The 22359-nt window shown below is 37.9% G+C and overlaps 1 protein-coding gene across 5 annotated transcripts in view; it reads right to left on the bottom strand.

Moving 5' to 3' along the window:
* CCSER1 (coiled-coil serine rich protein 1) overlaps positions 1-22359 on the bottom strand; it is a 728043-nt gene that overhangs the window by 259610 nt on the left and 446074 nt on the right. For 2 of the 5 annotated variants that reach the window (XM_074823100.1, XM_074823102.1), the window contains exon 9: positions 20406-20483. In XM_074823100.1, the coding sequence (XP_074679201.1) occupies positions 20406-20483 (78 nt within the window). Of the gene's footprint in view, positions 1-11934; positions 12244-19928; positions 19967-20046; positions 20110-20405; positions 20484-22359 lie in introns of those variants that run through there. The other 3 variants (XM_074823103.1, XM_074823101.1, XM_074823104.1) reach the window with 3 other exon arrangements.

Genomic DNA, 22359 nt, shown 5'->3' with positions numbered 1-22359 from the left:
TTGGTCCTGGAAGAATCTACTCAAATTAATACAAGAACAAGATGAGCATTTTATGAGCACATGGCCTCAAGTCTTTGAACATGTTTTTAATGCTTGTGCAGAAATACTGGTACTAACTATAGATTAATTAAATTTCTCAGAACTAAAGCAGCACATTACATTCTTACTTGCAACCAAAGAGCAAGGGGAAACAACAGTTGGAACAATGCAGGATAGAAACAAAGCAGAAATTAGTGTCTTCAGCAGAAGGAAAGATGCCCAATACTGTCAAAATATTAAATTCTCCTATCTTTACTATAATGGTAACTCATGTAGAGTTTTAAAAGTCAAATTTAAGAATTTTATGGGTATTTTTGTGCAACAAGGACTATGAGATCTGTACTGAAGTGTACTGACTAGCAGTATGAAAGAGGAATATATCACATCAGTGTCCTCTTTGCACCCTCCAATTTACTGTGCTAGGATCTTCCACAAACATGTGATATGATAAACATACAGAAAGCATTCTGTGTTTAGCCAGAACAGTGGCATGACCTACAGAAAATTCATTACATTATGAAATATAAGATACTGCAAAGCACTAATGCAAAGTAAGCCTTCTGGCAGTCTAAAAAGTTTTCTGTAGATGCCCAGAAGAATTTAAAAGTATTTTAATTAAATTGTACATCTGCATGGTCAGCTGAAAATAGCTGTTCTCTATGCAGTCCAAGCTGACAGCATACAGTAAAGCTCTTGATACTTGCCAACAAGAATCTGTTACATATAGTTCAAGAAAACCAAAGGGTGGGTAAACAAGTTTTACAGGAATTTCTTACTTGCTACAAGATGGAATAAACCAATAAAATTTCTAGACATTTAAAAAGATACCTAAAATTACCTTAACATCCACAGAACTGAAAGTGGCATTATTTTCATTTTACGTATTTTGAACATAGCAGCTAGCACTCTGAACTATAGGAAAAATATCACTTCCTAGTTCCTGAGAATTACTCTACATAGGCAGTTTGCCTTAGATGTCTTTTTTTCTCTTCCCTTCTGCCTAAAAATAAGACAACTGAGGAAAAACAGAAGTTAAAAGAGAAAGTGTGACTTTCTGGTTTCTGTTATTGTTGAAGTTTTAGAAGCATGCTTTATGGGTGATAAAAATTATGTTTTATAGAAAAGAAAGAAAGGAGAGGATGAGCCAAATGGGACTGTAATGTGGAGAGAGAATAAAAACAATACAGCAAGATAAAAGGAAATGAGCAAAGGAGCAACAGCAGGGGAAAATAATGAGCCAGAACAAAAGCCCCACCACTAACAGATTTTGCAAATACTCCCAACAGCAAGACAAATTTGCAGACATGGCAACAAGAGATCTGAGAAAGGAAGACAGAAAAACCTGGAGTTTACAAATGGAGTCAGCCAACTAATTTCTTCCCTTCCTGCTGAAGAGAGTATAAAAAGCTCTTAGATACAAGCATTTGGCACCTTCTTTTGGCAATATATGCCCCATATATATAATATCCGCTTAATCTGTTTCTCAGCATAAATATGTTCAACAAAGAACTATAATGATAGTGAACTACTGAAAAAGACCTATAAAAAAATCATGATAGTAGTTTCAACACCACTACAGATGATGAGAAGCATGTTAATTAAACTAATCTCATAAAGAAGAATAATCAAACTAAACCCAAACCAGAACATATTCCTTTAAGAATGTTGTCAAGGTAGAGAATCACAAGGGAAATAAACTCATAAAAAATAGGTCTATCAGCAATTATCAGTCTTCAGGTTAAGAAAATCCCTAACCTCCTTTGGTAAACTGGGCAGCCTACCAGTAACATTCATCTACATTTGTTTTTCCTTTTACTTTTTCTCTACTGCTGGTCAGTATCAGGAAAGAGCATTGACCTATGAAGACCTTCAGAAGACAGATCTATTGCTCTCTCTGGATATCTGTTGCAAAGGGAAGTATTAAAAAGTAAAGAGAATACCGGATGGATGTAGGTGCACTTTGATGGGTTCATAAAAAATTTGTTTTCCTCCTTGTTCATTAGTTTTGTTCTTGTTTTGTCTTTCACATTACTTGTCCTTGTTATTTTATCACTCAGACCACTGAAATCACATCTAGGAGTTCCATAACAAGGAAATTTTTAAAGGTTTTCCTATTGAAGCTACTGCTGCGTTCACACCTGTACTGTTTTAAAAAGATTTGAAAATTTACTTCTCTAGCAATACAAAAGCAGGTATAAGCAATGTACGTACACCAATTTTACTCAGATTTAAATTTCAAAATTTCAATTAAATTTCAAAACAATCAAATTCAAAAAGAGATTATTATTATTATTTTGCCAAGTGGTTTATTCCCAGAGATTAAATTGCCAGTGTTTGACAGATGCTTGTGAAATTTCTACCACAGAACTTGGGGCCCAAATTTGAAAGGTAAACTCTACCTGTTGTTCAACTCCTATTTGGTTGACATAAACATTGTACACTCTCAAGTGTTATGGAACCACAGAATCATTTAGGTTGGAAAAGACCGTTAAGATCATTTGAGTTCAAGCATTAATCTAACACTGCCAAGTTCACCACTAAACCATGTCCCTAAGCACCACATCTACACGTCTTTGAAATACCTCCAGGGATGGTGACTTGACCACTTCCCCCTTCCAGTGCGTGGCAACCCTTTCAGTGAAGAAATTTTTCCTAATATCCAATCTAAACCTCCCCTGGACCATTTGAGGCTGTTTCCTCTCATCCCATTGCTTGTTACTTGGGAAAAAGAGATCAACTCCCACCTCGCTACAACCTACTTTCAGGTAGCTGTAGAGAGCAATAAGGTCTTCCCTGAGCCTCCTTTTCTCCAGACTAAACAACCCCAGTTCCCTCAGCTGCTCCCCACAGGACTTGTACTCTAGACCCTTCACCAGCTTTGTTGCTCCTCTTTGGACATGCTCCGGCACCTCAACGTCCTTCTTGTAGTGAACTGAACACAGTAGTCAAGGTGTGGTCTCACCAGTGCCACATACAGGGGGACAATTGCTTCCCTAGTCCTGCTGCCTACACTCACTGTTTCTGATACAGGCCAGGATGCTCTTGGCCTTCTTGGCCACCTGGGCACATTGCTGGCTCATATTCATCCAGCTGTTGACCAATATCCCCAAGCCCCCTTCTGTCAGACAGCTTTCCAGTCACTCTTCCTCAAGTCTGTAGCATTGTTGTGATCCAAATGCAGGACCTGGCACTTAGCCTGGCAATTGGCCTTGGCCCATCAATCCAGCCTGTCCAGATCCCTTTCTGTAGAGCCTTTCTACCCTCAAGCAGATCAACACATCTAATAAAGGATGGAGATTCTCCTTAGCACTCTTTTTGTTGCTAATGTATTTACAGAAAAAAAAAATATTGTCTTTTATGGTAGTAGCCAGATTAAGTTCTAGTTGGGCTTTGGCCCTTCTAATTTTTTCCCTGCATAACCTCATGACATCCTTGTAGTCCTCCTGAGTTGTCTGTCCCTTCTTCCAAAGGTCATAAATTATCTTTTTTTTTCCTGCATTCCAGCCAAAACTCTCTGTTCAGCCAGGCCAGTCTTCCCCATCATCTTGTCTTTCAGCACATGGGGACTGCCTGCTCCTGTGCCTTTAAGATTTCCTCCTTGAAGAATGTCCAGCCTTCCTGGACTCCTTTTCCCTTCAGGACTGCATCCCAAGGGACTCGGTCAACTAGGCACCTAAAGAGGCCAAAGTCTGCCCTCCAAAAGTCCAAGGTAGCAATTTTTCTGACCCTCTCCTTACTTCGGGAATGAAAAACTATCCATGATCGCTCTGCCCAAGATGGCCTCCAACCATCACATCACCCACAAGTCTTTCTCTGGTCACAAACAACAGGTCCCACCTTCCTTAGTTGGCTCATTTACCAGCTGTGTCAGGAAGTTATCTTCCACGCACTCCAGGAACCTGCTGGACTGTTTCCTCTCCACTATATTGTATTTCCAGCAGATATCTGGTAAATTGAAGTCCCCCACAAGAACAAGGGCTAGTGATTGTTAGACTTCTCCAAGCTGCTTATAGAATATTTCATCTGCCTCTCATGCTGGTTGGGTGGTTTATAACAGACTTGCACCTGATCCGTCTTGTTGGACTTCCCCCTGATTCTTACCCATAAATGCTCAACCCTTTCATCACCATCGTTAAGCTCTGGACAATCAAAACACTCTCTAACACACAGGGCTACCCCACTGCCTCTCCTTCCTTGCCTATCCCTTCTAAGAGTTTATAGCCATCCATTGCAGCACTCCAGATGTGTGAGTCATCCCACCATGTTTCTGTGATAGCAACTATGTCATAGTTTTCCTGTTGCACAATGGCTTCTAGCTCCTCCTGTCTGTTGCCCATGCTGCATGCATAGATGCAGATGCACTTCAGTTGGGCTATTAATCCTGTCAACTTTTAGGGGGAGAAGCCTTAATTCCTATGTGACCATTCTCAGATGTTTCTGTCATTTCCAACACATCAGTAATCCTTGCATCTTTGCTGCTGCATGGATCTCCATCCCCTACCTCCACCGAGATGGCAGACTGAAGGACCTCACTAGCACACCATCCTTCAAATATTGGCATCTTGCCCCCAGGCTTATCTCTAGTGAGCCTGGTTTTATCCCTTTCCCCCTTCAAATCTAGTTTAAAGCTCTTTCAATGCACCCTGCTAACTCCTGTGTGAAGATCCTTTTCCCCCTTTGAGACATGTGTACCCCATCCATTGCTAGCGGGCCTACTGTCATGTAAACCAACCCATGATCAAAAAAACCCAAAATTCTACCTGTGACACCAAGCTCATAGCCAGATATTGATCTGATGGCTCTTCCTGTTTCTTCCCTCATCATTCCCTGTAACTGGAAGGATAGAGAAGAACACTGTTTGTGCTCCTGATCCCTTAACCAGTTGTCTCAAGGCTCTGAAGTCTCTCTTGATTGCCCTTGGACTCTTTATTGCAATTTCATCGCTGCCTACCTGAAAAATCAATAATGGATAATAATCCAAGGGCTGTACTAGGGTAGGAAGCTTTCTCTTCACATCTTTAATTCAGGCCCCAGGGAGGCAGCAGACTTCCCTAAGTGGATCTGTTCTGCATAGTGGGCCTTCTGTTCCCTTCAGAAGGGAGTCTCCTATGACAATGACCTGTCTTTTTTTCTTTATGGAAGCATAAAAGTATTGTATGGATTTAACTGAAAACATGATGAAGATCACCTCATACAAAGGACTGCAAATAAAGATGCGGTACACCACTTGGTCAACGGTTTTCCAGAACAGAAATATTAAATGCAACACTAATCCACTGCCAATAAAAGGACAGAATTTCCATCTTAAAAAATATGCTATCTTTAATTTGGCCTTATGCATACAAAATTTGATTGCTAGATTATTTTGAATAGAATAGGGAAAACTGTACCACAACAGAACATGGAACAAATACTGGTTTCCATTATTTTTTTAAATTAGGCCTTTTCACTGACATTGAAAATCATCTTCTCCCAAATAAATTGAACGAAGTCCCAGCTACACCCAATGTCCTCTAATCAAGATACTTGTTCTTAACTCCATACTACCAAGAAAGAATTCCAGTATTTATGCAATTTAATACAGTATCCCAGTCAACTTATTGATTTTTCAGGCTATCTTGCTAGCAAAACTCCAATTTTTGTGTAATTCATGAAGGCTAATTGTTCTGAGAATATAATTAAATATGAGCAATGTTATTTGTAAAACTTTTTTCTGAGGCTTGAACCATCTATCTGACACACTTGATGCAATGCCCAGCTCCTGTAGCAAAAAAGGGTTTCTTGGCCTGAGTCACCAATGGAAGTTCTGCCAACATTGTCTCTCACACTCCAAGGACTAATTCACAGTAGTTGTCACCAACACCACCAGTCTCAGTGTATTCAGGTATTTTGGAACAGAAGTTATGCTAAGTTTCATTAGTTTCTGAATTTGCTACATCTCTAAATTTACACATGTAATCAACCATTTTATAATACTCACTCCTCACATAGTAACAGATCTCTAAGTCCAGGGAAGCATTTTCCCAACGTGAAAAACAATTATAAGATTATTAACATTCATCCCATTTAGGGCAACTGTGGAGCTATACCTTGCTTTTGTTTGCTTTTGCAATGGGTTTGCGTGGCAAGGTGTTGGCAGTGGGACGGCTGGAGGGTGGTGTCTGTGAGAAGAGATCAGGGGCTGTCCCATGCTGAACACAGACGCTTCCACTCAGCTCCACAATGGACCCATCATTGCAGTGGGTCCACAAACAACACAGCACCAATAAAGCTGGTGGCACCTCTGTGAAAACATATTTAGGAAAGGGCAAAACACCAGAGAGAAGAGGAGTGAAGGAAAAAAAGGTGAGAAAAAGGCCTGTGAATACCAAGGTCAGTGAATAAGAAAGGAGAGGCACCAAAGCAGATATGCACATTGCAGCCTGTGGAGAGCACTGTGTCGGAGCAGGTGGATATGCCCTGAAGGAACTGCAGCCCATGAAGAGCCACGGTGGAGCAGTTCCTGGAGCACAGTCAGCCCCTCAGTTCCAAATGCCAATTAAAAAACAGGAAAGAACAAATGACACAACCTCATAGTCACGCCTTGAGTCCACTGGGGTGCTCTTATCATTTCCAAAGAGTCCCATAAATAACATTATCTGTGGCTTCAGCTCATCTTATATTTAGTTTTGTAATTCAGAGAGCTTCTCACATAAAAACAATGTGCTCACTTCTGCCCAGTTACCACAATGATTAAAAATTTCTGGATTTATTTTGCTATACACATATATGAAACAGTTTTTAGTAGGCAACTAAACTGTTAGTTACTGTTTCTCTAGTAAGAACCTTCCAGCATCAGGGAACAGTTCCACAAGCCTTTGAAAATATTGTAGCACTGGGAGTATAAGTAGATACATGACAATGTCTGAAGGGCCAACTGTTCTGCAATTACTTGAGTTTTTTCAGGGTACCTGGATGCTTGCAAAACATACAGAATCTTAAAAGCCAACTCCACTGGGGCCACATAGGACCACTGAACTGGTCCTTTCCCGAACTTCCACTCTAATCAGCAATACTTGTCTTTCTTCATGTTGTCTTTATTTCTGTAATACCTGGAATTCGGCAATTTCTTAGGTGTTCTCTTTGAAGAATTTATTCATAACCTGACAGGACTCCTGTAGTAGAATTGCCTCCTCTTTAATCTTTTCTCCTCAATCATGTAACAGACTGGGAGATGAAATATAGATGTACACAGATGTGCAAATATATATTCACATGGACACTTCATAATACTTGCACATTGGGAAGCTTATGTGTCTGATGTATGCACTTAAAATTCTTTCAATATATTTAAGGTATGAAGAACCTACTGCCCCTATCATCTGTTCCTCTCATGCTGTTTTACTTTCCTCATCCTTCACTTAAAACATAATATTATGTCAGTGAAGGTGTTGGCATTTCTCTCCAAATAGTATGTATGCACCATTACACAATACAGATCAAGACCTCCTATTTTAGCATCAAATACAAAGCTATCACTTAACTTCATCATGACAGTTAACATTAACAGCACCACCAAGTTTCTCCTGGATGTTTTTAGATTAATAAAAATCTCCCTGACAGTAATGAAGCTAGTACTGAATATAAAGTTGCAATATGGTATCTAATTTATGTACTTTCAACTTCAGCATGATTTAATACATGCATACACAGAAATGTATCTTTGCAAGTTTTTTTGCAGTGTATTTGCTAGTAACCAGAGAACTTTTTTTTTTTTTTTTTCTCCTTTTATTGCTGGTATCCAGTAGATTCTGTTTTCAGTTTAATGCCTTTTTGTACACTACAAAAGAAATGTATTACTATTCCCCAAATCTCATTTATAATCCTTTCCCTTCATGCTCCTTCTTGCTGTTTTATCATTAATGTTAATATTCAGTTGACTCTTAAGTAGAAACTTCTGTTACTAAAAATGAATAAAGGAATACTACAAGAGCACTGTACTGAAATGAAGGCAGAGTACACATCCTGGATATAGTTCTCACTGCACTCCTGTTGAGAAAGTACTAGTAATAGGTCAGGGATAGAGATGGCATTTTCTGTTTCTGTTATTGGTATAACATAGGTCATTATATCGTATGCTAACTTTTTCACTTTTTCCTCCTAAGTTCTTTCATTTGTAACATTTACATAAATGTCTAAAGCATACTGAAAAGTTTAAACCACAATCTAAATGACCAAATATTGTACATATACCTAAAAAAATCCTTGTTAACACTGTGTAAACTCAGCTCCAGAAGATAAGCTACTGATCTCCTAACTATCTAACAACAACAAAATTTCCAGCCCTTCCACCACGCACACAGTACCTATGCCCACAAATAGCCTCAGTGATTATGTTTCATATTATTTTAGAGACCTGTTGCAAATGTTCTAAGCTATAGGAATTCCTTATTGGCCTAAATGTATACTATGGTACAGCAGATTAGTTTATATGCCAGTATTCACACTGTTCTGCATGTTTTCATATTGAAATTGCTTCAGAAGATTAATTTCTTTTTTTTAAAAAAAAGCACTGATAAATGAAAAAAATCTCACCTCAGTTCAAGCAAGATGTAACCTTTCTGTCCCTCTATCCCACCCCAGGCTTTTTGAGATTTGTCTGTCTCTCTGACTGCTTGTAAGAGTCAAAATCATTCTTGTTCCTTCTCAACCTCTCAACTTTTACCACAGAATATTTGCTTTAGCTGTAACATTTTTGCAACTGTGTTAATTTTAAATCCAGTAACTCAATTTCTACTTTTTCCTCTCTTATGCTGTATCAAACAGCATTGTACTCAGGCATTTGGAAATCCCTGGAGGAAAACGCAGAAAGCAAACTCAGGTTATCTGGTAGCGCTTGCAAAGCATCAAATGGAGAAAGAACAATGTGTGCTAGTTAAAATAACAAACCTCTGCACTTGTTAAATGTCAATACTCAGAATAAGAACAAAGTATTTTGCCAATACTGTTTTACCACTCTGCCCCAGTCAAAATGGTGTTGGCATTGCTTGTAACAAGACACAGGCTTTGGATTAAGCAAACAACATGGGCATCAAGATCTGTTTTTGTCTGGCCTGCCTGCATATTTGCTGTAGCTCTTATTACCTAATGACCAGGTTACTATTACCATTTTTGCAATACCTGTTGTTCAGCTTTTCACAGTTGTGTGGTGTAACACCTTGTATTGGGCCTACGTGGCAAGGTTTTAGTAGCGGAGGTGTGCAGGGGTGGCTTTGTCAGCTGTATGTTTGTATCTTACAGATAACAGTAACAAGCATTTACCCTGTGAAGAATGATCTTCCAATAATGAGCAATCCAAATAATTACAGGCACTGGATGACACAGAGACCTCAGGACTATGAACAACTCAGCAATGGCCAGTTACCATCAAAGGAAAGAAATCTTTGGAGTGTGGCAAAACCAGTTGTAAGGATAACAAAGATGTTGTGTGAACTTGAAATCAATGAAAAGGAGCAAGGTGTACAACATGTTAACAAATATATCAGTGGGATCCCAAGTGGACTCCAGAATGAGGAGAAAGAAATCATCAACGTTAACATCAGACTCCTGTCAAGGAGTTGTGATACCAGATTTACTGCAGTGCTACCAACTCCCATGACTGACCTGAAGACACTGACCTTCACAAGAGAGACTGTGCAAGAGTGAGTGATACATCAAAGAAAGGAGTAGGTACTCAGAATTTTATGTACATTTGACTTTTGACTGTTTGAACTAGATGTGCTAGTATCACTGTAACTGGAATAATAAAAAAAAAAAAAGTAAAAATCTTTGATCAGACTGTTAAGACTTTAACTAGACTAACACTAAGTTCTTGTCTAGGCATATAAACTGTGGGCTTTGCCCACACTGATCGTGTCTCCTTGAAGTCTGAACACTATTTCTCAATATATGTAGAAAAAACTTTTCTACAAACCATTCAAATGTTATGTGAGCAAAAAAACCAAATCTGAGTAATTTCTTCTTGGTTCATACTGTTTTGTAAAGTTATAGAAAAATGAAAGTAAAAAAAGAAATTGCAAAAAGAGGTATTGGAAATGATGGGTAATTTCCTGGGAAAGTTAAAATCCCAACTCTTATGCTCTTTACCCCCAAAATCAAGGGGCTGTATTCAGTTTTGCACTGAAATGACAGCTGCTAGCAACATCTCTACCAGATGATAGGTTCAGAAATACACCAGCTGTTTGAGTATTTTAAGTATTCTTTCATAGATTTAGAAGGAACAGGTAAAAAGCTTGTTCATATAGAAAGTAAAACTTAAGTTTTCTTCTCATCAGAATCCTGAAATTAATTTTTTCTTCCATTCTTCTTTCACTCACAGTTTTTTCACAACTCTCTCCATTCCCAATATGTATTTCTTTAACCAGAGCATCACAATGTAAAATGTTCTCTTTATTCTCTTCCTGATAACAGTATCCTACATGGACTGAAAATATTACCGTAATAAAGATGGTGATGAATAAAGAAAGCAGGACAGACAGAAAGAGGTAAACATTTCTATGCAGAAAGGATTTTCTAGTACCAAGGAAGACAAGGAAGAATGGCAACAGATGAAGTCCAACAAGGAAGATGAAGTTCAAGAGGATAATATGCACATGCTCATTTGTTACTTCTTTAAATTATCTATTTGCTACTTAATTGGTTTTTCAAGATACTTCCAATAAATACAATAAGAACTCTGCAATTACACACGCAAAGCAGTTTCAGAAAGCCTGACCGAAAGGGCAAGAGAGGATGATGAGGATGACTGTTCTAAACAAAAGGAGAAAAATTATATAAGATTGATAAACAATAAACACCATGTTAAGTGATACAGAATCAGACAACATAATGCAACATCACCTGTGAAGAAAGCTCATTCTATTTAAAGACTTGCATGAATACTTAGTTGATTGCTTTCATTTTCAGTTCAGATCCATTTAAGAATAACTCGTGAAATGTTATTTTTAAATGAGAGTAGTATGTCCTCTGTTTGAAATTAAAGCCACAGGTGCTAAACAGGTGCTCCCATTGAATAACTGCTATTATTATATACTACGAGGCCTGATCAAAATGGAATAGTAATAAGATTCAAGTATTGTCTCTTGTTAGTAAGAAAAGACATTAGCAGGAAAGGTTTAAGAATACTGCTGGCACAAGCACCTTCTTATCTTACCTGCTAAGGGTGGGTGTAGAGTACATCCTCAGGTGAATGAAGTCAATCTTGGGTAAGGGAACACTGAAGCAACTAATAGGGGTGACAAGGTCTGTGGTGAACTCTCCACTTTGCTTCTGATTTCTTGCTTAATCAAGCCATAAACCAGGAATTACCCCTCCCCTGTCTCCTCCTTTGGACAACAGCTATCCTCTCAAGTAGCTCAGTCATGTCCAGCAAACACAATACTCACTTTGCTCATATGTATCAGTGCTGTCTTAGCAATGTCTCTTAGAAATTGAAGTACTCAGAAAATAAGATAAAAAGTAGAGTAAAGCTATGGTTCTAAGTGATTCAAAAATCAGAGTGTATGTTTTTAGGATCAGCTCTCCTATTTCCTGGGATAAAGCTATGTAAATTCTGACCTTGTAAAAGCTTACCAACCCCCCTCAGAAATGTCTCTTGAATCACACATGAAAATTACATACATAATTATGAACATTCATCAAAGAGAGCACATACTGAAAGGTACTGATCCTGTATTCATAATTGGTACAAAAGTATTATTACTGGAAGATAACAAAAACACAGGTTTTAAAAAACTAATATTTTCCTTAAGTTTCCAGATCTTGAAGATGTATTTTTTCAAACTCAGACAAAAGCATAATTGAAGTATTTTCTTACTTGTAATGAATCACCAATGGATGATTAATTGCACAAAATGGTAAGAATAATTGAGTTTTATTTCAGATAATAACTTTGTGATAGCTTACTAATAATTTATTCATAGATACATTTAATAATGAAGATATTACTGCCAAAAAAAGTCATGTTGATAATACAAATATTATATTAAGTAGTAGCATTTTGCCAGTAAGGGTAACTTGCAGCTCATTGCATATACAGAAGTATTTAATTAAATCCATAAATGGAGAGTGTCCAGATGTTGTTTTTTAATTTAATAGTGATGGAACCAATGAGATGCTGATAGGTTTGTAAACTAAGCCTTCAGAACATGGAGAATTCCACAGGGCCTTAAAAAAAAAAAAAAAAAGAAAGAAAAGAAAAAGAAATGAAATGAAATCTTAAAGATGCATGGTTTAATGGCAACACAAAGTTAAATGAAAAATTATCATTTCTCCCGTATGCAGTCATGCAGGCAGAATGTATTAATAAAGCTTCTTTCACACCAACAATCAACGTAACAAGGAATTAAGTGACAATGCAAACAAAAACAGAAATATGACTCGTCAGCTTGTTCATGACACAGTTCTAGTTAGAAAACAGTTATGTACAACAGATGCCATGTTTGTACAGGAAAAAGGTCACCAGAATGAGCTACTTTATGCTAATAGAGGGAATCTACATGCAGCATGCACACAACATGAAAACATTTCCACATTATGATAAAACTGTGTAAGTAGGTCATTCTGCATTAAAAAGCACTCATTCTAAATGTACTAATATGACACAAATGATACATGCTGCTTTATAATACAGTGGTTATCCATGCCTCATTTCTGAATTTTGCTTGTTGATCTTTTCTTCACGGTGAATCCAAGTTTTTAGCATTTTTAAGAAAATATACTCAAAGCCTATTGCAAAACAATGCTATGTTTGAGAATTTCTGATTATTATTGAATGCACTTTATAAATTCTCAGTTCACTCTTTTGAACAAAACTCAAAAGATTTCAGTGCTGCTATGAAATTCTGAAACCATTCTTTGACCTTACAAACAGGACACTGCTAGTATTCAGCATAATGTATGAACAAAGTCAGCAAGATATAATATAGTGGAACAAGGATGGCTTTTCAATTTCAATCAAATAAAAACTATTGAAAGGACTCATTTGACAGCCTCCTACTTCTTTCTACCCTTAGCGTTAACAGGTCAGAGTGTATGTAGTAAAAATATGTTATTAATTCTAGGGATAACTGCTCATTTAATTAATACTTTGAGATGTCATGAACTACCTGGTAGCACCACTAGGACAGAAACAATGTAACTATAAAATGCTGAAAATATACTACTGCAATAACATCTTGGTAAGTCATGTTTACTTCCACGTACTACACAGAAAGCAAAGTAAAAATAAGAAATGAGACAAAGTCTAGATGGATATGCTTAAGTGAAATAGTAAACTTCTGGAGTGCTCTAAGAAGACACTGATGGAGGTAAAGCTGAAAAAGTGGGAAAAGCACTACCTTCAAAAAAACCTTCTAGGATGAATAAGTAGTAATAACTCACCATCCTCGTTTTCTTCTTCCCCTTCTCTCCCCCACCCCAACACCTCAAAGCAAAAGTTAGTGACAGTAAGTCTGGTCAATATTTCTAAGTACCTCATGTTTTATTCCACTTTAAAAGCAAGATAGCAACAGCATAACTGCAGATACAAAGACAGAAGTAGTTTATGACAGAGAAATGTAGAATAGGAGAATGATGGAAAACCTGACAGGCAAGAAAAACACTGCACTGTTATTGCAGAGTATATTACAGGAAAACAATATTTTTAAAGATACAGGGACTACAGTGTTATATTAAGTTCTGGTCTACAGGGAAACTCAGCTATTGTATCTTCAAGCCACATATTACTACAAATATTTAAACAGCATGCAGCTTATTTATACAAGCAGTCAGAAGCCAACTTGCATTCCACAAATCAAAACTGAAGATCATTCATACTAATTCAGCACCACTACAGAATGTAAATTTTACTGTTTATTCCTAGAGACGGCAAAATTAAATGCGTAATACCTGATGGTAACCAGCCACAAAATTATAGTGATTAGTGGAAGCCTGTCTTTTCCCTATAGCAAGTCTCAGTTTCTGTCCCAGAATCCAGCCAGTTTTGAAAGTTTATGTGAAAACCTGTATCACTTTTTGTATAGCACCACAGACACGAATCCTGACCACAAGAAAGCATCCTCTGGAAAGTTCAGCACTGGTAACTTGAGCTGTTTATCCCTGTAGTGAGCAGTACTAGGTGTAACCATTCATGTTCATGACTTCATGGCTAGATGGAATTCAAACAGCAAGTACCTAAGGGTTTGATGGTGAGGCAATATGCTCGGTAAGGGTTGGTGGGAGGCAATCATTAAAACCAAAACAGTTTCAGCATAATATTTCACTGTTAATGGACAAAAAGTTTGACAGGATTTTCTCAAGTAGGACATCCTAAACCACATAGATTTTGAAACGTTTTTTTGAAATTGTATAATAAAAAATGGAAGAGAGGAGAGAGGAGAGAGGAGAGAGGAGAGAGGAGAGAGGAGAGAGGAGAGAGAGAGAGAGGAGAGAGGAGAGAGGAGAGAGGAGAGAGGAGAGAGGAGAGAGGAGAGAGGAGAGAGGAGAGAGGAGAGAGGAGAGAGGAGAGAGGAGAGAGGAGAGAGGAGAGAGGAGAGAGGAGAGAGGAGAGAGGAGAGAGGAGAGAGGAGAGAGGAGAGAGGAGAGAGGAGAGGAGAGGAGAGGAGAGGAGAGGAGAGGAGAGGAGAGGAGAGGAGAGGAGAGGAGAGGAGAGGAGAGGAGAGGAGAGGAGAGGAGAGGAGAGGAGAGGAGAGGAGAGGAGAGGAGAGGAGAGGAGAGGAGAGGAGAGGAGAGGAGAGGAGAGGAGAGGAGAGGAGAGAGAGAAGAGAAGAGAAGAGAAGAGAAGAGAAGAGAAGAGAAGAGAAGAGAAGAGAAGAGAAGAGAAGAGAAGAGAAGAGAAGAGAAGAGAAGAGAAGAGAAGAGAAGAGAAGAGAAGAGAAGAGAAGAGAAGAGAAGAGAAGAGAAGAGAAGAGAAGAGAAGAGAAGAGAAGAGAAGAGAAGAGAAGAGAAGAGAAGAGAAGAGAAGAGAAAAGAGAAGAGAAGAGAAGGTTGCTAGATGAGGTGGTGGAAAAGGAATTTGCATGCCAAGAACAATTTTGATATCCAGATAGGAATAGGTACACAGAAGTACAAGCAAGTCGAAGCCTGAAATGGTTAATTTGATTTCTAAAGGTACTTATTTTTTTAAAATAATTTTGCATTAGAGAAAGGTATATTATGCACCAGTTTGCATTATTTCATTGTATATGTTAGAAAACAAACTCAGAAAAGAAATAAGAAAAAAATAATCTCATAGTAACATACAATCTCAGGTGAACATCAGTCTCCAAAGTGGGGTGAGGGGAGAGGCAGAAGCAGGATGTATTTTCTGGTTTAGGTGGCAAAATGCAACTCCTTTCACACTGTAACAAACTATGCAAAACTGTGGGCAGGAACATATTTAGATCAAACTGGAAAGCTCAAGAAATTCAAGCACTTTAGTATTCTGTTCCCCTGCCTTTCTGAAGTAGAGGACACAATGCAACATGGTCCCTCGCAGCATCCATGAATCATGAGGGCTGGCTGCCATGAAGGATGAGGAGCACAAAGGGAGGTGGAGGGGAACAATAAGAGCATTCACCTCCATGTCTTCCACTCCCTCCTAGTGAAACACAGAGGCTCTGCAGAAAGCAGTGCCCCAGCTTTGAGAGGGAAATGGATACATGCTGTCCGAGGTAACGTACAGCAAGCTACGAAACAAAGACCCTGAAAAATGTATTGGTATGGATACCTATTCATTTTAATATTGCATGGTAGTACAGGTGTTCAGAGTCAGTGCCTATGTGTGTATCACTCAGCACTGTTGTAAATGCAATGCTTGTGATAACCAAGGAAAGGTAATTTTTGTTTGTAGCTATGCAAATCAAACAGTAAGCAGATTGGGAACAACACCACACAAATTTGTTCTCTGAGACTCTAAAAGCATAATACAAACATAAGGACACTAAACTGGAAAGAATTATCATTAAACAGGGAATGAGTTAAGGACCAGTCCAAAACCTGTTTATATTAGCTTTGCTCTCAGTATGAAAGACAAAGGACAAACAGAATAGCAGTTCTGAGATGTGAAACCTGGAATATCAGCACAAAGCAAACACAGAAAAGACACTGTAGAAATCATGTCAACTCTCAGGAATTTCTACTCTGTATAAAATAAAATTAAGTACAAATTCTTTTCATCCAAAGACTGATACAGATTGACAAAATGGTGCTGAGTCAGACTTATTTTGGTGACAGAAATAGAGAACTGTACTGTGTTTAATTCTGCTTTTGAGACACATTTTAATGAAAACTCATTAGCCATGGCACATGCTGTAGAGTGTTTGTGTGATGCCTGCATGGTACTTTGGACTACCTATTTAGCTAGCAGCCATTACTAGAATTGTATCGCTTAACATGATCCTGTAATCAGTTGCAAGGCTAGTTGACTGTATGTATTCATCTTCCGGTCCGTTTTAGTATCCTGATCGAGATGGAAGAAATCATTCCTTCATCTCTCAATAAAATTAGGCTTTGCAAACAAAGGAGGGTGAAGGAGGTTAGATTGACATTGATTATTTAAAACCCATTAATCATTTATTATTTAGCAGTCTCCCACATCAATCTGTTGCACACATGACTCTTTCTGCAAGACTCCCAACATGTTTTAAATGATTTTCAGTACACATATTGGAAAACAGAATAAATTTAGGACTATCATAAGGTGGAGATCCCTTGGCATTCTGCAGTAGAAAGCCATTAGCTTTCTAAGAAACCTGGGTTACTATCTAACATCTTCCCTTGAATACACACAGCAGCTGGCTTGATATTTTACTTTCAATTTAGTCAAGTAGCAAAGTGGTCATGTTAATCACTTAAGGAAACTGTAGCATTTCTCATCATGGAAGACCTCTTTCCTCTCTATCAAAACTTATTTTAAACTTTATGTTTTAATTCCATAATTAAGTTTCTTATTAGATCATTTTAATACCAAAAAGAGATTAAGCAGTGTGCTTTCCAGTTCAAACAGTTCTTTATGAGAAACATTATCTTTACTGCTACAGACTTTAGCTTCCACTTGCTTGTTAATACACTATCTAAAGCAATTTCAGCTGAAAATTTTCAGTGTGTTGCATGGCAGAAAACAGCAAAATGTATCAAAATATTATCCAACAATTTACAGGTATTGCAGGGGATTGCATGACCCAGACTTTGCTGATCATCTTGATAGCCAGAATCTGACTGTAATTATGTTATAGCCACTAACATAAAATACATTATATTAACCTACACTCTGGTAACCTCTCAAATATTTACCCAAAACACTCAGTCAACACTGTTTAAACATTTTCAGAGCAGCTCCACAGAGACTGGAACATTTCTGCCCTTTGAAACATTGCATTTCTTCCCTCTTGACCCATTCTTTCCTAAACATAGACTAGCCTCTAGCCTTTTTTCATTACTGTACACCCTACAGATGAAAGGATTCATCCCTTGTCCAAGTCAAAGTCAGAATTTCCATTTACTTTTAACAATGCATCTAAATGAACTCCAAAGCTACACAATAGTCTCTCAACTACTGGAGACATTGTCCAGAAGTCAAACAAAACAGAGCATTGCTTTCTTTTGGGGCTAACCTGTTTCAGGTTTTTTTGCACTGCAAAATAGGCAACTATTAAGTTTATACAGTGAAACAAAAGAATATGAAAGAATATAAAACAAACTATTCACAGAAGCAGTAACTTAAGAATTTCTGAAATTCTGTGTTCTGAAGTGTTTATCAATATTTGCACAACACTGATGAAATAATGCTACACAAGTTCCTGATAACACTTTTATCTGACTATTGTTAGCTTCTAAAGTTGCATTAAGGAGAAATAAAACTGATCACTTTTTTTTTTTTTTAATTACAGCAGCAAATCTGTAGTGATGATGGAATGAACTTAAATTTTCTGCTTGCCTGTTAAAATGGATAGCTCAGGTATTCAATGCATGCTATTCTCAGAATGTGTGACTAATGGCGTAAAAATGATATCTTGTATTCTCTGATCTGTTTTGTGTTTTTTTCACATTAGCACAATATTATTGTAGTTATACACAGTTATGCATATCTTGAATAAAATGATGTACAGATACTACTTGCCAGGGTTACAACTTGCTCTTTAAAATCTCAAGCAAATCTCTATGAGCAAAGAATACAAATGCAATTGCCACTTGGTTTTAAGAGAAACACAGCTGAACCTATCATTACCTGTAATAGCTGTCCTTTGGAGAAAAGCTGTACAATCTAATAAATGACCAAAAGTTTTTATCAATATTAAGAAAAGTGTTAAATCTACTTATTTGCACATTCTTCTTCACTGAATTCCCTTCATGATGATCATAGTAAGCATGACTTATTCCTCTAGATTAGTTCAACTTTCTCTGTAATCAATTCCTTGTAATGCAAGTTTCACAAGTACTCTGTACAAGATAAATACAGGTGGATATGTTGTTCCATACAAAAACATTCCACATTTCCTTTTGGTTTTGCATTGCATCACCCTACATAAGAAAAGATAAGATTGCAACCATGACATGGTAGAGGCATTTTACCAGGGAAGGTTGAAAAATGTGTTCCACTAATGTTGAAGAGAATGCTGCTAAAGAAAAGTATTTTTTAAAATTATTGTTATCCAGAAAACTGTGTCTTTTTGGGGGAGAGGGTTCTAATTTTATTGCAGAATTAGCAATCATCTACTTTACTGACAGAAGACCTCCCCTCTGCAAACTCCAAGGGAACACAGACTGGAAAAAGGGAAAAAAAAAGATCCGTTAACAGCATGGATCTCTGCAGCATGAGATACCACATATTTGATTTGGGAGAGAACAACCAAATGCATAAATCATATCTGTTTAAAAAAAAGAAAAGAAAAAAACAGAACCAAATCACCCCTACAAAGTGCTTATTCTCATTTTTAGTGGAAGACGTTTATTTAACATCTAAGATGTAAGAAAGTAGCTGTTAAGGATAATTAGTCCCAGAAGAAAGGGCTATAGCATTGCAACATACAAAAATGTTTTCAAGTATTTTCGAATATTATGGGATTTTTCACCATTAATATATACACCTCACAGTTTCAGTAAATTCCAACAGACATTATTTCACAGATACAGTAGAACGTAAGGGTCCATATCTGGCAAACCATGAACAAGAAATTAGTGCGGATAGATACACTGAGTAAAGGACTGCTTTATTTGCCCTAAATAAAAAAAAATACTCAAAAGAAAGAAAAAAAAAACCAACCACAAAACCCAAGCCACAGTTGTTAATACATATAAAAATAATAATTATAACTGCATTTTTGTCCAAAGTATTTTACTTTTTTAAAAAAACAGTTAGTACTCCTGGCTTGAATCAGCTCAAAAGACAGTATGAAAAAAACACCAAAGTGCAGTTTGCTTCAAGAACTTTTCAGAAAACACAAATTTTATGTTTCTGTCTTCAGAAGACTATCCAAAGACTCAGAAGACAAAACTTTAATGCTCCACTGATACAAAACATACTGAAAGGAAGGTTTCAAAACCTGCTTTAATTTCAGTGTTTTTTTATAAATTTGGAGCAGCACATTGATATATACCAATGCAGAACCACAGCCTTATTTTGCAGAACAGTCTTTGGAAGAAATATTGTTAAATTTTGCTCAAATCACAGAATAGAACTGTGCTAAATATTCCACACTGTGGCATTCTTAATCAAAAATTATTCAAGAAGGCTCATACAAACAAGTGAATCTTTTGCACATATTCAACCAATGTCCCACAGACAGAATACTTTATTTAAAAAAACTGAGAAAAAAAATAATTCTACAGTTAAGGAATCTTCCTTGACTATGACCTTGCTTGAGGATACATACCATCAATTCACCTTCCAGCAGAAATTCTGACAGATGCTCTTCAGGAAACAGAATTTTAACATCACTTGGCAAAAGTGTATTTATTCCATTATCTTCCAAAATTCAAATATTGTTTGGACAGCATATGGTGATTATAAACATAATAACCTCATTAAATTGTCTATAAGTCTGTAGATGAATACTGAAAAAAAAAATTACAGTCCACTAATAAATATCCTCCACGTTCACTTATGCTAATTCTCAGCTCTTTGTTAAGCATAAAATTAATAGGGCATTGGTATGCTGGCAGGTAGTTGTAATTATCTTCTCATGTTTCAGAAGGTATTTTAGAATAATTTAAGAGCAAAGGATGAATGGTGTTCCAGTAAATCCCACTAAATCAATGCATGGACACAACAGCAGCAGAGGCAAACAGGCTGACATAAGTCGGAACACCCACAAAGATGAAAAAAAATACTGTTTGATACAGCTACTTACATCATGGCCTACGAGGTCTGTCTGCGTGGATTTATCTGCTTGGGAAGCAAGAGCCTTCTGAAAGCACTGAGCCTTTTCCTGTAAAACAAAGTAACATATCACAGGTGAGTCATGTTTTTCCTCACTGGGCTTTGCAGCTACAAATATTCAGGTAAGTTCAAAACTCCTGTATGGACAGCTGTTCAGGAAGATTTATTATGACATTATTCTCACTGGGAGGTTGATTTCCTTGCTGTTATTTCCTTTTATGAACGTACCTTTCTCTTAAACAGTCAGACTCCGAAAGTCTGACAGCGTGGTAGAGCTGGGCCCACAAGAAGGATGTCACTGAAGCGTGATGAAAAGCAATCTTCTTCCAGAGCAGATACAGGTACAAAGCACTGAGCAGCAGCAGTGACCCTTGCAAACACCAGCACCATTCCAGTAGTAAAGAAACCATTTTTTTTTTAAGAAACATTAAGGAACGTGCAAACTCCACCACAGTTCACAACGTTGAGATGACTTCCCCCTTGCCTGATGCAAACACGTTAGCAAAGCCTAAACATTTGGGTATTGTACTCATTTCTGCTTTTCCTGTCCTTGTCCCTCTGTATCTCAATCATTTTTGGAAGTGTGGCATGGAAGCTCTGGGACAGGCTTGAGTAAATAAATCTGGCTGCTTCCAAAAAAGCACATTTTGATATTCACGAAAAAAAGCATTTTGATACTTCATTTGAAACTCATGACTAAGAAGAAATGTTGATCCTCATCAAGCCCTTACATATACCATATTATTTTCCAGGGGAAAGTATGCGATGAAACAAATGTTAATACGTGGAATAAGGCAGGAAAAGGTACACAAGAGGGGAAGGTTCCATGAATAGAGAACACAAAGTCATTCTCTGCACTGATTTATGTTTTCCTATCTACCAATTCAGTTTTATTTTGCAGCTATATCCAGACAAAATACTTATCTCTGACTCATATTCCTCAAGAACTACAAAAGTATGCTTTTAATGTTACTGACAGGTATGTATTACAGTGAAACAGAATTTGTGTAAATTGAGATTCAATTACCTTGAAATTCAAGTTGAATGAATCTCAGTTTTTACTGAAATAAAGACATAGAAATGTTATTATTTTCAGCTACTGAGCTGTGTTTTCATTTTGTGGTGGGTTGACCCTGGCTGAACACCAAGTGCCCAGCAAAGCTGCTCTACCACTCCCCTCCTCAACTGGATGGGCAAGAGAAAATATAATGAAAAGCTCGTGGGTCGAGATAAGGACAGGGAGAGATCCTCACGAATTACTGTCATGAGCAAAAATGAATTTAATTTATTACCAACCAAATCAGAGTAGGATAATGAGAAATAAAATCAAATCTTAAAACATCTCCCCCCCCCCCCCCCCCAACTTTACTCCCAATTTTCTCTAACTCCTCCCCTAGCTGGTGCAGGGGAACCAGGAATGGGTGTTGCAGTCAGTTCATCACACATTTTTTCTGCCACTCTTTCCTCCACAAGGGAAGGACTCCTCACACTCTTCCCCTGCTCCAGCGCGGGGTCACTCTCATGAGTGACAGTCTCCATGAACTTTTCTAATGTGAGTCCTTCCCACAGGCTGCAGTTCTTCACAAACTGCTCCAGTGTGGGTTCCCACAAGGTCACAAGTCCTGCCAGCAAACCTGCTCCAGCGTGGGCTCCTCTCTCCATGGGGCCACAGGTCCTGCCAGGAGCCTGGCCCAGTGTGGGCTCTCCATGGCATCACAACCTCCTTTGGCCACATCCCCCTGCTCTGGTGTGGGGTCCTCCACAGGCTGCCGGTGGGCATCTGCTCCACCATGGACCTCCATGGGCTGCAGGGGCACAGGCTGCCTCACCATGGGCTGCACCACGGGCTGCAGGGGAATCTCTGCTCCAGTGCCTGGAGCACCTCCTCCCCCTCCTTCTTCACTGCCCTTGGTGTCTGCAGAGTT

Source organism: Strix aluco, chromosome 4 (genome assembly GCF_031877795.1).
Source record: "Strix aluco isolate bStrAlu1 chromosome 4, bStrAlu1.hap1, whole genome shotgun sequence".
Taxonomy (NCBI): Eukaryota; Metazoa; Chordata; class Aves; order Strigiformes; family Strigidae; genus Strix; species Strix aluco.
The sequence above is the reverse complement of the archived record's forward strand: the minus strand, read 5'-3'. Positions and strand labels throughout refer to the sequence as shown.